General features: G+C 40.0%; 2 protein-coding genes across 2 annotated transcripts; one reads left to right on the top strand and one right to left on the bottom strand.

Moving 5' to 3' along the window:
* Positions 1 to 481: 481 nt before the first annotated feature.
* Positions 482 to 733, top strand: N7479_002656 (uncharacterized protein; the record flags this gene model as incomplete). The annotated part of the gene is made up of 1 exon (XM_057250353.1): positions 482 to 733. One exon carries the CDS (start codon positions 482 to 484, stop codon positions 731 to 733), a length of 252 nt encoding a protein of 83 aa, XP_057114785.1.
* A 608-nt stretch (positions 734 to 1,341) lies between these two features.
* N7479_002655 (class I SAM-dependent methyltransferase) lies at positions 1,342 to 2,037 on the bottom strand (the record flags this gene model as incomplete). The annotated part of the gene is made up of 1 exon (XM_057250352.1): positions 1,342 to 2,037. The coding sequence occupies one exon, from the start codon at positions 2,035 to 2,037 to the stop codon at positions 1,342 to 1,344; it is 696 nt and encodes a 231-aa protein (XP_057114784.1).
* Positions 2,038 to 17,512: the final 15,475 nt, after the last annotated feature.

The raw sequence follows: 17,512 nt of genomic DNA, 5'->3' as shown, positions 1-17,512 counted from the left end.
GTTCCTACAGCCCATTCCTTGCACATCCCTGGAGTTGCCAACTTCTTCATAGGACCTCTAGACTTCAAATTGGAACAGCTTGACTCGACCATATATAATTCCCGGATGGCTGCCTTCACGGTTAGATTTGTACACCATTGCGTGATGTTTTGGATAGGCAGTTACTAAAGCTAGTAGCTCTTTGCCTTTCCGTGTATCTGTTTGTTTTCCAGCATGATCTCCCTACTATAACCGTGGGAACAGTCTTCACCCCAGCTATATAACGCACACTCACCACCCAATTATACTTGCATGCTATAGTTATTTCCCGCACTGAACCAGACACATACGACCACAGGGTGTGGAAAACAGGGCTTCCCGTCCGCTCAGCCGTACTTAAGCCACACGCCGGTGAGTTAGTAGTTGGGTGGGTGACCACCAGCGAATCCTCACTGTTGTATGTTTTTGTTTTTTTACTTCACCGTTGGCTCGCTCCTTCCTGATGGGGGTTGCAATTTTGGCGGCTCAGAAGCCGAACTGGAGGTCTATGTCGAACCACTCCGGCAAGACTGGGTCATACGACGAATTTACTGAGCTCGCTACGCTGTCTGTCATTGTGCAAAGAGTGCATGAACTCGATTCTCACAACTTCTATCGCGTTCGGGACAACATTAGAGCAAGCGGATATGCCGCGAACATTGAAGAGCATAGCCCTCATTTGAAAAAGCCCTCATATCTAGTGGGTTGTAGCTAAGCACTGTTTTTGCTGTCGATAAAATCACAGCTCTTCATATTGCAACTGGCGTGAAAAGTTTTGACAACTCCTTCGAGGAAGGTATACACACTTCCCGGCTCACCCTATATCTTCCGGTGGGATGTACATACTGTGGTGTTTAATAAGTTTTTACCCGCCCGCATTTTCTACCCTCTCACTTCAAATATATATATCTTACATATGTATGCTATGCATACATATACGGTGGCCAGGGCCTGACTCGGAATTTCCGCCGAACAACACATTGAAATGGGTACTGTTGATATCGCGTAAGCTTGGGGACTATGAAACAAAGAGCATTTTGAAATAGCCCAGGTTCGTCTTCGAACTAGTTATGTAGTGAGGTGCTGACCAATTCTTTTGATCAGTGAGTAAACCATCTAACTAACTACTTCCAAGGTTAAGGATTATGGTGCTCTGGAATTCCTGTCAACAAATCTTAACCCATCACTTTCTCCTGTAGATACTGTGTCAAATATGCTTCGTCTGTCGCCATTTTACATACTAACCAACCAATTAAAAAGTTTATGTCTCTCCGATGCAAGTAAATTTGCCCGACTCATTTTGAGCCATTTTCATTAATCATATTATGATACTATTTTTTTCCAAACATGTACGGGCCTAGCAAACCCCTCCTCGTCCCGCTCAACTTCCAGTATCCTCTCAAACCCCTGAGCTTTCAACTCATTCTCAAACGGTGGCTTGATCTGAATCTTCTTATACGTCTCTCTCAATTCTTTATTCTTCTTTGACGCTCTCGCATAATTGCTCATAGGCTGCGGCTCCATGACGAGATAACCCCCCTCATTCAGTATGTTTTGTATGTGCGCAAATAGAGTCAACATCCCAGAGTCCCCGTTGTTGAGATGTATCCACTTGGTCACAGAGAGTAGTAGGACAACGTCGAATTTGCCCAGCGCGGTACCTGTGTATGCGGACACATCCACGAAGTCAAAGTGCTCAAATGTGCACGGCCCGTCCGGGTACGCCGCCTTTGCCTGCTCGACGAGCCATGGGTCGATATCGACTCCCACTGAGGCGGCCGCGCCGCAGTGCGCTATCGCCTCATAGGTCAGTTTGCCCGCGTTGCAGCCTAGGTCTATCACTCGCGCATTGCGGAGGATATCTGATGGGAGAATGGAAAGGCGCTCGTCCGGAACGGTGGGCGCCCGGAACTTGGCGTAATATTGGTGGTAGTTACCATGGCGCGCGGCGAGGTGCGTAGCTTTGAAGCGCTCTGCTTTAGAGAGTTCTGTTGCAGGGGGATGGCATGCTTCTGTCATACTTGGAGATAGTGCGAGTAGAGAGGCACGTATTGGTAATGATATTGATTGTGTGAAAAGAAAAATGTGTAATGATGCAACCAAACGTTAAGTCCTAGCACACTACGGAGTAGATTGGCCGTATATTGGGAATTAAAGGTCTTGAAATTTTGCGATCTATGCCAAAGTTTTGTTAAAGCACTCCCGAAAGGTTTGTAGGGTTTGCATACTATTTGTGCCTAAGGCACTGATTACTTGTCGGAGCATACAGACCGGCATACCGGGGATTTAATTAATCCAGGTTGTGCAGTAATTTTGAATTAGTAATCCGCTATCCATATAAATTGCTAGGAAAACGGATACTGCAATACAGAGATTTTAACACCATTGATTGGACCTATACATTTCAAGATACGAGTGTAATTGACAGTTATAAGCCCGGTTCGCACCCAGCAAGGCCAATATCACCAAGTATAGGCCTAAGCAACCCCCCGAAGCTATTCCCTATAGCCCCAGAAGCGGTACAGCAACCCCTGAAGCTATCCCTTAGTACCCAGCGCTGTACAGCAACCCCACTATCCTGATTCTATCAATAGAAGCAGTATCAATTCTCTCCGCTATAAAGGGCGATAAACTGAAGGACTCGCCGCAGTGGCTTACCTAGTATACCCGGGTTCAGCTCTATACGACACAAAAGAGTGTTTAGGACCTCTGCAATCCCGATACCCCCCTACTGAGAGACCGGAAGCTCTAAGTGAGCTAATTGAGCCGGAATACCTAGAGAAAGGGGATGAAATAGACCGGAGATATTGGAGAGATCGGATAGATATATATAAATTGAGATATACCCGATAGGAGAAGCAATTAAAAGGGCTGAATAATATAAATAAATATATCTTTACCTACCTGGATTCGATGCACTACCTTAACCTGATAGGATATTACACCCTATATAATAGATTGGTCTATCTGAAATCTCGCTTTGCTCGGTTAACGGTGTATAAGGAGGAGGTTTGAATAAAATAGAAGGTCTTCGCGATATAGAAACCGATAGGGGATATCGAGCTGTGGCTACAGTAATAGAATTCCCTAAGAGAGTAAGCGATCAGGCTTAGTATTAACGTTAGAGATACCAATAGGGACTTTTTATACGCAGTGAAAGAAGTGCTTCCTATCTAGTAGTAGGGTAAATACTAAGAGATTGTTATCGATAAGAAGGTGTACAATACCCGAGTTCTTATCGAATCTTTTCGCGCAATAAATAGAGAAATAGGGGTACTAAAGGTATTATTAACCTCGCCCCCGAAGAGCGCCTTTTCTACCTAGTAAGGGTACCCAGAAGCTAAACCTAAAGCTAAACCCTAGGCTTTATAAGCTTTATAAGAGAACCTACCTTTCGAAAAGAGGAAATACCCTTATAGCAATACCTATCCTAAGTATAGGGTTACCGAATACTAGGTTTTAAACGAGGTAATTCGACCGGAAGGGCTGAAAATTAGCGAGAGGAAGCTAGAGAAAGTAACCTAGGAGTTAGCAAAGAACTAGGCCTAGAAGAAATAGGTAGAGAAAACTATAGCAGAGTCAAACTAGTAAAGGTAAGCTGAATCCGCTAACTAAGTAAGCTTTATAACTACCTCCTAGCAGTAGGATCAGTAGGATAAGAAGTAAGAAGTGATTAGCCAGTGTACCCTATTACTTACTAAAGAATATAATCCTATCCTAAAGAACCGCTGGATCTTAGACACCGGTTCTAGCACCTATATATATAATAACCGAGACCTCTTCGTCGACTATACCCTAAAAATCACCTACCTTATCACTAGAGATAGCACTACCGAAGTGCTAGGGAAGGGTATAGTTAGACTGGTTAGGAGATACCCAGTGAAAGGGAGAATAGAGATTACCCTAAGCGATATACTATATTCGCTAGGATTCTATACAAACCTAGTATTGTACTCGATACTGAGGAAGAAAGGGGGGTATAGTACCAGCGTACGAACTGTATCCGGGACCTAAATAATGGCCAGTTATCTGTATAAACCTATAGGATTAATTGAACCTATAGATTTTCGACGAACCCGGAGAGGTACCGCCTCAGTAAGCCTATTTCACGCAGAGGAAGTCAGTAAAACCCCTAGAAATAAAGGTATTAAGCGAAGTATAGTACCGGCGATTAGGCTATATTGATCGTAAGAGTATAAAGAAACTCACTACTATAGTGGAAGGGGTCGTCCTCGATAACTAAGAGAAGAAATCCACCGAGTAAGAACAGGAATCGCTATATTAAATATATCACTTAGGGAGAGCACTAAGATAGATCTCTTACCGACCAGTGGGATATACCTTTAGGCGATTTGGAAGAGTGCACTTTGATCTGATTTAGATATAGCCAGCGTACAATAAGTATCGCTGGATATCCTATTTCTATCTAGAAGGACCGAGGTTCTATTGGATAATAACCTACGAGCTGAAACCTAAGTGCTAGCTAGCTATAAATCGATTTGTAGAATTAGCGAGGAACCAGTGGATAGACTGCGACAACGCCCACCAAAGTGGAGACACTTTTAGCGTCGCCAAGACATATGCGGGCACTCTTGGCAAGGTGGATACTGCCAAGAACTAGTTATGTACATAAAATAGCCTAATAGAGTAATTTTTGCATTAATTTTGCATAACGGTGGGCGATGGGCGTCAAATTTCAAAAGGCCCACGGGCCGTGGACACTTTCTAGTGCCCATGGACGGGCGATGTCGCAGTCTACCAGTGGAAGCTGCTAATTAAGGTATTCCACTATAATAATAAGACCTCTACCGGGAATAGCACTGAATACAGCCTTAGTTTAGATAGTATCCTGATATTCTATACCCCTCCTAGATACGCGGAGATAAATAGATATACCGAGAGATCTAGCGGGATAATTATCAGCCGAATAAGACTGCTTAGGCTAGAAGGAAAGCTCCCGAAGGATCTATAGCCGGAGTTCGCGAAGGCTACGGTATAGATTCTGAACCGTACACCGATATATATTACTTCTGAGAATCGCTGGGTTGTGCTATAGAAGGAGGTACGGAAGGAGTTTACGCCGTAAGTACCTAAAATCAACCTATCCAATATTAGGTTATATAGGAGCTTGGCCTACTGTAGGATTAAGAAGTAAGTGAGAACTAATAAGATAAATCTATAGGCCGAAATTGGCTTCCTAGTGGGATATATAGTATTAAATATCTGGAATATCTAGTTTCTACACAGTGGAAAAGTGAAGCCTATTAGGGACGTAGTTATTAACGAAATACAGAGATACACCCCTGATTATAAGAGATATCAGCCAATTCCTATACCAATCGTATAGGAACCATAGGAACTCACCGCCGACGAGGTTATTAAAGTGATAAATCAGCTGCTCACTAGTTAGGAGACTAGCGAGTAAGAGGAAAGGGATCCACGAGATCTAGATAACTTCTAGTAACTAGATACCCAGCGGAGCTAGCAGCCGGAAACCCAGCAAGTTTAATAACAAAATTCCTAGTAAATAGGGATAAATAGGGAGACCACCCTACTTTAGGGGGTAAATCGAGATATATCAATACCCTCACCGATAATCTTATAGGCGATTTACTAAGTCCCCGAAACCCAGAAGCCTCGAGAACCGCTAGGGGCTTTCCTAAGCGATAAAGACCTTCTACCGCTGCCGATTACCCCACCTTAAGAATAAGAACCCGAAGCCGATACTGGCTTAGGTTAGGGGGTAGATATACCGTAGGTGCTATACAAAGACTAGACCTACCACGAAGCTACTGCTGAAGCTATTTCCGATAAGGAGGATAAGCTAGAAAGGTAGATATAGGCGGAACTGCGAGTATTAAGCAGAGAGATTATCGGAGGAATTAATATAAGCAATATTATCAGCGGTAAGCGAAGACGTTAGGTAAGATAAGACTAAGACTTCGCTTACTCTACCTTAGATATAGAAGAAGACCCGCTTAGTGTACGATACGCCTTTGCAGCAGGCTTATACACTGAGAAACTAGAGATCCGGTGTTACCGAGACGATCTCCTACCAGTCCCTAAGCACTAGAAGGACGTTATAAATCATCTATTCTAAGAAGGTTTCCTCGTAGCAATAAGAAAGGAGATCAGTTCCTTAACCGAGAAGGACACCTACGAAGTCACAGAAAGGCTAAGAGATCGAGGTAAGCAGATACTCCCCTTATTATAGGTATTTATATATAAATTTGATAAAGATAGCTATCTCGTTAAATTTAAGGCCCGAATCTGTATATAAGGAGACCTAGAAACGATCTCCTATAAAGAAAAGAGGGCTACCACTCTAGCAGCAAGGACAGTAAGGATAATCTTCGCCTTAGTCGCTGCCTTTAACCTCAATTTAAGACAAAGAGATACTGTAACAGCGTTCCTAAACAGCAAATTGAACAAGGATATATATACTTATATACCTAAAGGTTTCCAGATTCTAGGTAAGTGTTAGAAACTCCGCCGAGTATTGTACAGGCTATAAGTATCGCCTAGGCTTTAGTAATAAGAAGCAGCCAGTGTACTCCGTAAATTAGGGTTCCAGTAAGTACCTAAAGACCTATATATTTTTATAGGAGAAGGACTACTAGTCTTCTTCTATATAGACGATATCTTAATCGCTAGCTATAGGTCTGTACAGGAGAAAGTAAAGCAGCTTAAGCGAGATCTAGAATCCTACTGGGAATTAACTGATTATAGAGAAGCAGCTTAGTTCCTTAATATCCGAATTATCCGGGATAGGGAGTAGAAGAAGCTATAGCTATATCAAGATAGCTATATAATAAGTATTGCGACTCGGTATAATCTGATAGATAGGCCGCTAGTCTATACCCCACTACCGGTGGATAAATTGACCCTATTCTAGGGGGTAGCTACCCCGAAAGAGATCCTTCTTTACCAGTAAAAGGTAGGATCTGCTAGGTATACCACTACTATTATAAGGCCCGATACCGCTAAGGCCACTGTATACCTAGCGCAATACCTAACAAACCTAGGTCCCTAACACTAGTAAGCAGCTGATCGTGTGATATCCTACCTATATTCCACCCGGTATCGTACTATTAAATACAGTGTAGGTTCGGGGATAGACTCGGTGCAATTCGTAAGTGATACTTTGTACAGGGATTATCCTGATAGAAAGAGCTCAGCTGGATATATCTACTAAATATACGGCGGACCAGTGGACTAGAAGGCCAGCAAACAACCTACAGTCACTACCTCTACCACCGAAGCTGAATTACTCGGGCTGTCCGAAGCGGTAAAGCAGCTTCAATAGTGGAGGAGATTACTTAATACCCTCGGTTTTAACCCCTCCCACGAATTAACTATTAATTGTAATAATAAGAGAACTATCAGCCTATTGATAAGTGAGGATACAGCGTTCGAGACGAAGCTTCGGTACGTTGATATTCATCGCCACTGGTTGAGGTAGGAAGTTAGAGAGAGAAGGATACAAGTGAAATAGGTACCCACAGTAAGTATGGCAGCCGATAGACTCACGAAATTGCTTACTCGGTAGAAGTATAAAGCCTTTATTCAAATGCTTTATATAGTGGACATAGGCTACTTGATAGTATAAAGAAGCAGAGATTAGTATACCGAGGCGTATAGGGATTCCAGCAATCCTATACTGGTATCGCTGAGGGGGTGTGTCGGAGTATACAGACCGGTATACCGGGGATTTAATTAATCCAGGTTGTGCAGTAATTTTGAATTAGTAATCCGCTATCTATATAAATTGCTAGGAAAACGGATACTACAATACAGAGATTTTAACACCATTGATTGGACCTATACATTTCAAGATACGAGTGTAATTGACATTACTTAACAGGCCTAGCAACCTTCCAACCTTGGTTGGAAGTAGACTGCGACATCGCCCATAGACGGGCGGGTGGGCAGTGCCCACGGGCCTTATATAAGCGGGCGATGGGCACTATCTATACGCCTATAGACGGGCCCTACCCTTAGGGCCTATTGTCTATAGACACCGTGGGCGCCTATAGGCCTTTTTAGTAAGCAGAATTTCTTGACCTCGTGACCTGCATTATTTATACATTTTTTCTCTGTATTTTTGAGTAATTCGATTATATATACAATGACTTAATACTACTGTCAATTTTCTGACCTCGGTCAGAAAAATAAACTGTGGAAGCCTTTATACAATGACTTAACACCACAGTCAATTTTCTGACCGAGGTCAGAAATAAGCTTTAGAAGCCTTTATTAGACCTCATAACCGCCCGCGAGCGGCCCTCTGAGGGCCGCCCGCAGACCCGCACTTTTGCGGGCGGAGGGCAAGCGACGCCTACCCGCGGGTCGGGCAGGTTATTTTCTTGCCCTCAGAGGGCGGCCCTCCAAACATTTTGAGGGCCGACAAACAGGACAAACAGGGAAATCCCTAGAGTTGCATAAAATATGCATTTCTCAGCTGTATTATTTAGTATTTGGTTTACAGCTTAGTATTATAGAAAATAAATATAACCAGGAGTAATCATTTAAACAGGCTAAATAACATCAAATCTTAATAGAAATATCTCATTCTTTGAGGAACTAATATACGTTATATAGCTTCAAGTTCTACGGCGTTTATCACTCTCAATTTCATAACTATCAAGCTTACTTGAGCGCTTCCGAACCCTCCCTGAATACCGTTGTGTATAAGGCAACTTAGGCTCACCATCCGTATCCTCCTCCTGCTCTTTAACCTCGAGCTCCGATTGAGTCCGCTGCCTCCGTTGTGATTGACCTTGATCAACTACCACTTCGATAGTACTATCCTTATCCTCCACGTCCTCGTAAGTATCACTGCCCTCGTTATTATCACTTATAGGGTCAAAATAATAAGTGTTGGTTGTATCACTCTCCTCTTGGTTGGCTTGTATCTCTTTATATAAAAGATACTTATTGATCAAAGCTCGGTGGGTATCTTCGATCTCAAATTTTGATGTATATATGAATATCATTAGATCTTGAACTGTTGATACCTTTAGAGAGCCTCGTCGGTAGTGACAGATATCCCTGGCGGAGTTGAAAAGGCGTTCTACACCCGCCCCTGTAGCTGGTATTGATAGTATATCGTGTGCAAGGTTTGTAAGAGTAGGGTACTGATACTGATGCTCTTTCCAAAATATATAGGTAGGCGTTCGTATAATACCTTAAATATAAGTTAATATAGGGTAGATAACAAAAAGATATAACTTACCACTGTTAAGGTATTCCTTAAGCTTATTATGTTCACTCAATGCTAAGGGCTAGGACCCTTCTACTCCGCATTCTATTTTAAGCTCTGAAATCGCGATTGCGGATAATCGAGCTCTGGATAATGATTGTGTATCTGAATAAAGTTTCTTGTAGGACTGAAAGTATTCCTTAAGACTTACTCGATAGATTGCACGCCAGTTATTAACCGGATCATCCTAGTCCTTTCCTTTAAAAAAGTCAAGCTTTTGTTGGGGTGAGAGAATAGTGCCAATTACGTAAAGATTGTTATCAATTTGATCGGTCTGGCTGTAATATTGCGAAAGCTTCTTCTCTGCTGCCTTAAGAGAAGTAAGTATAAGCTGCTTCTATACAACCTTCTTCCGTTTTAAAACAGTCTTTGACTTTTTAAGGTAGTTAAAGAGCTTGTTGTAGATATTAAAGATCAGGTGAATACTAATATCCTTAGTTTTAGAAAGAAGAGTGGTGAATTTAAAGAAAGGCTGGGTGATCTAAAGAAGATAGTCAATCTATCGCCACTCTTCTGGACTTAGTGTAAAGTGTTCCTGGTTATACTGAGCGCAGAATTGATCAAAGGTTGATTGGAGCTGTTTAGTACGTCGGAGCATCAAAAATGTCGAATTCCAGCGAGTTCGGATATCCTAGATCGGAACAAGCTTTGGCTCCTCAGTTTGAAGGTTATAGAATGACTCTCTCCGTTATAGACTTGCGTTAATATAGATAGCAAGGTTTCGGACCTATATAAGAATAGAAGGATTAGTATAATAAAAAAAGTAGAGTTATAGGGATATACCTTATTAAGCGTATTAACAATTTCTCTTTTTTGTTGCCTTGTACGAAGAGAGCGAACACGGTCGTTAGACCAGTCTATCTCCGCACTCTTATTCTTTGGAATTGCCTTTATCTTCCTAAGAAGATCATTCAGACTAAGCTGGATAATATAGGTAATACAAGGAACCCGAACGATTGTAGCACTATTGTTTAGCTTAAGCGACTGGAGTGATTCTTGGATACTTACTATTATAGTATTATTATTTGATATATTGTCAGTAGTGACTGTAAGTACTCGATCTGCAATCTTATACTGATAGAGGAGCTTTAAAACCACGTCACTTAGGTTGACACCTGAGTGTAAGCCAGATAATAGTTCAAATCCAAGAAGAACCTCTCGATACTCCCAATACTAGTCGAGGAAGTAGCTAGTGACAGCTATAAAGGCCTATCGAAACGGAGATATCCAGCAATCTAATACAATCGAAAGCTTTGTATTAGGAGGAAGCTTGTTAAGAATAGACTGTTGCTGTTCCTAGATATACCGCCGTAGTCGAGACCGTATTGTGACCGCAGAAGGGATCTATAGTTGTATCGGGGTAAGTCGGGCAAAGTTAATAACTTCACGAAATTCTGGGTGTTCAATGAACTTAAAGGGGAGACGGGAGAGGGTAAGTAGTTGTAAGAGCTTCTGTTCCTATACCTCTTGCGTAAAAACTGTTGACTTGCTTGGTACGTTCTACGCCTATTAATCCAGAGAGTTATTAGTAAATAAATAATAGAAAAATTGTATAATATATACGGTATTCATAAGTAGTCCCTTAATATTACCCTTCTGGGTACTGGATTTACGATAAGTCGGTCCAGCTAAGTGTCGATGAAGTGTAGTTGTTCTATACCGCCTATTTGCTGGATAATCGAGGACTTTATAGCATTGACGATATATTACCCCTGGTTTGCCAGTTTTTGCATCAGCCACTTGATCAAATTGCTCCCAGCAAGTGGCTGTCCGGTTACCATTCCAGTTTAGTCGTTTTTTTGTCTTTCTAAACTCAGTCTCTAACCACCAGGAAACAAAATCATCTTTTGATATATCGGTGTATAGAATAAACGCTATTGATCGACCTAGGCTAACACACTGAAGTAAAGAAGGAATTAAAGGTAGAGGAATTAGGGTAAGAAACCCAGAATTTGAGGTGGTATCAAATGTCTGCTGGCTTTCGGAAACCTCAGGGGTTAGGAATTGCTTATTCGGAAAGCAGAGAAGAGGGTCGACTGAATTTATAGGATCACTGTTGTAGATAGATAAGGAATAGATATCTGAGAACTGAGAAATTTAAGATATTGTTAACCAAATAATCACTTGTAGATTATATCTTAACAACGGGATAGGAATCAGAAGGTAGATATACCAAGAAAATTAACAAATCCTAGTAAATAGAATTGATCAACTACCCTGAAGTTCAGCTCACTGGGTAAATAGTAAATATATCACAATTTGATCCACTTTAACTTAAGATAATCTCTATAATTGGCTAGATTTACTAGGCTAATTGAGGGCCGCCCTTATCCAGCCCTCAATCCGCCCTCGGAATATACGGGCCGCCCTTAACCCGCCCTCAACCCGCCCTCAAAAATCAGTATTCAGATAAGAAGTATATACCCTAGGTCTAGCTGAAGTTGCAAATATATATTTCTCCAACTCCATCATCTAATATTGACAACCTTCACAATTGACAACAACCAATATACTTAAAGATACTAAGAATATGTAATATCATTATTACCTGCCATGATTTATCGTAATACAACTCAATTTCATAAAGTTTCTTGATGCTGATAAAGAAATGGATTGTAAATATAACATTCAAACCAGAACACCGTTAAATAACCGTAATTTAAAGTGATGAGTTAGCACTTTTATACATCTAAATTAGGAAAGGTCAACTTTTTTTATGTAAACGAGGGCCGATGAGGGCCGCCCTCGAGCGGCCCTCAGAGGGCGGAGGGTCGGGTGAGGGCAGGCAAGTATCCGCCCTCCGCCCGCGAGGGTCGGGCGGAGGGCGGGAGATTCCGGCCCTCTGAATGTTTTTAATGAGGTCTAGCCTTTATATAACAACTTAATATATTGTCACTTTTTTGACCGGGGTTAGAAATAAGCCTTAGAAGCCTTTGTATAATAACTTAGGTATTTATTATATTTATATATTCACACTAATACAATATAAATTGATTATTATTGGGTTTACTACGCTTCCTTACTTCTCTTAAACCAGGGCGCTTTTGAGTGCTACCCTTATCTCTATAATAAGGGAGATAAGGACTGCTCTTATCTTCGCTGTCGACTAGCTTACTTCTCTGTCGCTTCCGTATACTTAGCACTATAGAAGGACAAGGAAGCTAACTCTCTATTATAAACTTATACTCGATCAGTCTAATAGGATTATTATCCTCGGAATCCTCACTATCGCTGATTAGTTCAGGTATATTAGTAGTAAGCTTAGCCTCTCTCTGTTTGTCTGCTTCTTATATTGAATCTAAGGATATATCCTTATCGGGTAGTTCTTCTATTTCAATATCGAACTGGGTTTTACACCGGAATATTATAATATCCTAGACTGTCTTCGCACTCAGCCGCCTACGTCGGTAGTGGTAGATATCCTATACTGAATTGAAAAGACGTTTAACTCTAGCGCCTATTGCAGGAATAGAGAGAATATCGCGAGTAACACTTAAAAGAATTAGGAATTTATTCTTATATTCCTTCCAGAATTGTAAAGGATCGACCTTTCTCCTTACTATTATAGGTATTAGTATTCCTGCTTATAATAACAGTGAATATAACGTACGCTTTTTAAGGTATCTAGTAAGTTCGTGCTCCGACGTTAATAGATTAGAGTGGATATAAGGTAGAAGGTCAAGGAGGGTATCTAGGTCACTTATACTAGCTGAGTGACGCTTAGGGGGTTGCTCTTCTTATAGGGACTGTGTCTGAGTGTGTCTTTAGGCGTAAGGAGCTATAAACTAGCGAAGCGTTTCCTTATACTAATCACTCTAGTTTGTATCGTTCTCCGATATACCCTACGCCTTACTTAAGAAGAAGTGAAGCTTATACTAGGGTGTAAGAATTGTTCTAATTGCGTAGAGACTACTATAGATCTCTTTTGTCTTTGTATAGTAATAGGTAAGCTTTACTATCCTAGTATTGAGGGCTTATAGTATCGCCTTCCTCTAAGGTATAGTTTTCGGAGTGAGTTATACAATCGATTCCTCGAAGTGCTTAAAGAGGGTGTTATAAATACCAAAAATATAATATACTGTTATCTCTTTAGTCTTTAAAAGCACTGTAGTAAAGCGATAGAATAGCTCTGTGATATATAGAAGGTAGTCGACCTACCGCTATTCTGCCTTACTGAGTTTGTATTTCTAAGTCCTAATATTATCACAGTATTTATCGTAGGGCTTACTGAGGCGTTTCGCACGATAAAGTATTAAGAAGGTAGAATTCCAGCGGGTGCGGATATCTTAGATAGGCGTAAGTTTTGCTCTATTGGTCTAGAGACGGAAGAAATCATCGCAACGTTAGGGGCTTATATTAATAAACACAGTAAGCCCTCGAATCTAGATAGTTATTAGATATATTAAGTGATAAACAAAGTGATATACTTACCTTAATAAGGGTTTGTACAATAACTTATTCACTCTGTAAAGCACGGAGTGATCGAGCTTAGGCTTAGGCTTAGATATCAGAAATATTCCGATCTGTAGTATCGTTCTAGGGATCGGCCTTTACCGATCTAAGTAGCTCGCGAAGGCTTAGCTAGATAATATATATAAGATAAGGGATTCGAATAACCACCGGGCTATTCGGTAGTTTAAGGGAGTTAATAGAGTCTTAAACTGCCTGTACTAAAGTTGTGTTATTTAACGCGTTATCTGATATAATCGCTAACACACAATCAGTAATATTAAGCTTCTTAAAGATCTCTATAAGTACTTCACTTAGATTCACACTAGAATACGCCCTATTAAGTGGTTCGAAACCAAGTAGGAGCTTACGGTAATTCTAGTCTCGGTCGATAAAGTACCCTGTGATTACTATAAATACCTGCTGAAAAGGCGATATCTAGCAGTCGAGGGCAATTAAGAGCTTTGTATCTTGTAGTAAGGTAGCGAGAATTGAATATTACTCCTTATCGACTAATTTCTTAAGCCGGCGTTGAGCAGTGCGAGGATAGAGTAAAGTGGGTTCAGCTGGAGCCTTTTGTGCTATTCGAATCAAGGAAGTAAATTGCTTCCTCTTAAGTATCCGGAAAGGGAGGTTTAGACTGGTAAGATATTCAATCTACTCTCTTTCCTATTTATTATTCGAGAATTTTGAGTTATAAGATAACTCCAGTGCCTAATATATAATATATTAGTTATCTTAAAGGGTATAATAATATAAGACTTACCGGTATATACTGTATAGTCTCCTTAATCGACTGTTATATAGCCTTGCTTTTACCACCCTTTTGGTATTTACCTGAGGCTAGATACCGCTTAAGTGTATTAGTACCGCTTTGCTTTGTACTTAGATAAGGTAATATAACCCTATACGTCCGATATATAACCAAAGGTTCGCCTGTAATATAATATACTACCTAGTCGAAGTTCTCCCAGATATCTGATATATATTTTGTATCCTATCGTAGCCTTTGTTATATCTTAGTACTGCTGCCGCGTACTGTGGTATACTACCACTCGATAAACTTTACTTTAGATACGTTATTTATCGCGTTGTAGAGGATAAACTACTTTCTCCGATCGGGGCCGATACGTTTAAGAGAGCAATTAAGAATAGCCGGTTAAGTGAACTCGGACTCTATCAGTGAGATAGAAGTCTATTAGCTGTTAAAGAGACTGGGATCAATATTTAGATTAAGGTTAGGATCAAATATATCGGCGACGTAGGAGAGGTCTGGTTAGGAGCTCGGAGGAAGTAAAGAAGGCCCTGCGGTATAGGCACTAGGTTAGGATATAGTTAATATAATATAAGGGATAATATAACGACTATAGGAGAGTGAGTGATCTGAACTTACAATAGGTAACTTGCGACCGTGTAAAACGAGGATTACTAGTAAAAGGGGTGCTTTGTATAGATCTGATAGATCGTAAATTGAGTGTAGACCCACTATATATTATAAGCTGATTGGCTATAAGTGTCTTTATCTATAGGTATACCCGTGGGTAGACTTCGGCACAACCCACTCTAACCCGGACCCAACCCAACCCAACCCAACCCAAAATGGGTTTTGGGTCCATTGCTTCGACCCAACGATAGGTTTTGGGTTATAGCTTATAACCCAAAACCTATTAGGTAACCTATTGGGGCCCCAATATAGTGTAAACCAGACAAACAGACTTCTAGCGTGTAACTGTATAATTAATATATTTTTTGCTTATAATATTGAGTATTTTACTTACAGCGCTCTTCTAGAAAAAATAGAGAATAAATCAAATAATTAAACTAGGATATATTTCTCTAATATTACTCAAAATCCTTATCTACCCTACTCTTACGCTTCCTCCCTGAGGCCCGTCTCTAAGTTATAGTCTCTAGTAACTCTAGCTCTGTTACCTCTATATCTATATCTATTAAATAAGGAGATATCTCTCGCAGTCTATTATCTACTCCTTCTTCCTCTTTATTATCACTAATTAGGTTAAGCTTAGTATCCTCTGTATATTTATCGTTCTGCTCCTTCGCTGACTCAATCTCAGCTAGTGTAAAGAACTGCTTAAGCTGCTTTACCTTAGAATCCTTAATATTAAATCTTATTATATATAGAAATAATATAAGCTCCTCGATTGTTTCGGACTTTAGACAACTACAGCGGTAGTAATAAATATCCCGAGCAGTATTAAAGAGCTGTTCGACACTAGTACTAGTTACTGGGATAGAGAGAATATCGCGAGTAAGTAACGTAATCGTAGGGAAACAAGATTGGTTCTCCCGCTAGAATTGAAGAGGTTCAATATTAATTAGATCTAGTAGTATAAATATATTAGTATTATCCTATATAGGGAAGAAATAGATTATAAATATACCACTATCGAGATATTAAGTTATCTTATCACTAGCTGGTTTTACGGATATCTTATTACTCTTTAGTATTATATTCAGCCTAGAACTAGATAATACTATTATTGGAGTATTAGTCGATCCTTAATTTATTGTAAGGCGCTCTTAATACAGAATCAATAATTCCTAGAATAATTTCCGGTAGGTATTATACCAGTGAGGCTCCTAATTATCAGATAGAAAGAACTAAAATCTACTGTTAGGTACCAGTATTGTCCTAACTGTATAGATATATCCTTTAAGATTGTCGGTTTAAGAGTAGTACTTATTAAGTTTTAAGCGACTAGCTATAAGTGCTTTAAGTATATCTGATTTCTATAGAATACGCTTACGTTTAAGCAGCGCCTCTGCTTTAAAAAAGTGATCAAAGAGGGTATTATAAATCTTAAAGACAAGATATATAGTGACCTCCTTTGTCTTCGAGAGCTCTGTTATATAGTTAAAGAATAGCCGAGTGATTTATAGAAGATAGTCAATTTAACGCTATTCTTAAGTATTAAGTAATATCTCCTTACAGTTATACTCCTTATAGAAGGGCTAGAAGAAACTACGTAGTCTCTTTACACAACGAAGTATTAAGAAGGTAGAATTCTACCGAGTCCTTACGTCCTAGATTAGAATAAGCTAGGATCCCTTTTCTTAAAGTCGGAGAAAGGCCGCCTAGCGTTACGGACTTATATAGATATATATAGTAAGATAACGGACCTTATTTAAGGTATATAAGATCCTCTGTGTCTAGTGCTGAGTATTTACCTTTACTGTAGATAACTTCTAGTTAGTCTACTTTGTTTCTATATTCTTATTTAGAGGGATAGCCTTTAAACGATTAAGGAGCTAGTTTAAATAAAGCTGGATAATATAGGTAAGATAGGGTATTCGGATTACTGTTATATCGCTAGAGAGCGCCTACTGAATAGCCTTAACTATTGTCTTATTGTTGGTTATATTATCAGTTATAACTCTAAATACCCGATCCTAGATCTTATACTTAACTAGAGTTTTAAGGAGTATACTACTTAGATTTAAACCGGTATAGGAGCTATAAAGTGGTTTAAATCTAAGTAGAACTTCTTAGTATACCTAGTTACTATTAACAAAATAGCCAGTAATAGCTATAAACGCCTAGTTATATAGAGAAGTCCAGCAATCTAATACGATCGAGATTTTTACGTTATTAGGTAGTGTTTAGAGGATAGATTTCTGTCGTTCTATAATTATATCACGTAAACGACGACGTATTGTGGTAGTAGAGGGTATCGGAGGGAGAGATAGTGCAGAGCGGGCTAATCGGAATAGCTTATAAAATATTAGATATTCGATAAGGTAGAATAGAAGTCGATTGAGGGT

This window comes from Penicillium vulpinum, assembly GCF_028829585.1.
Source record: "Penicillium vulpinum strain IBT 29486 chromosome Unknown utg000001l_segment0_segment0, whole genome shotgun sequence".
Lineage (NCBI taxonomy): Eukaryota > Fungi > Ascomycota > Eurotiomycetes > Eurotiales > Aspergillaceae > Penicillium > Penicillium vulpinum.
The sequence above is the reverse complement of the archived record's forward strand: the minus strand, read 5'-3'. Positions and strand labels throughout refer to the sequence as shown.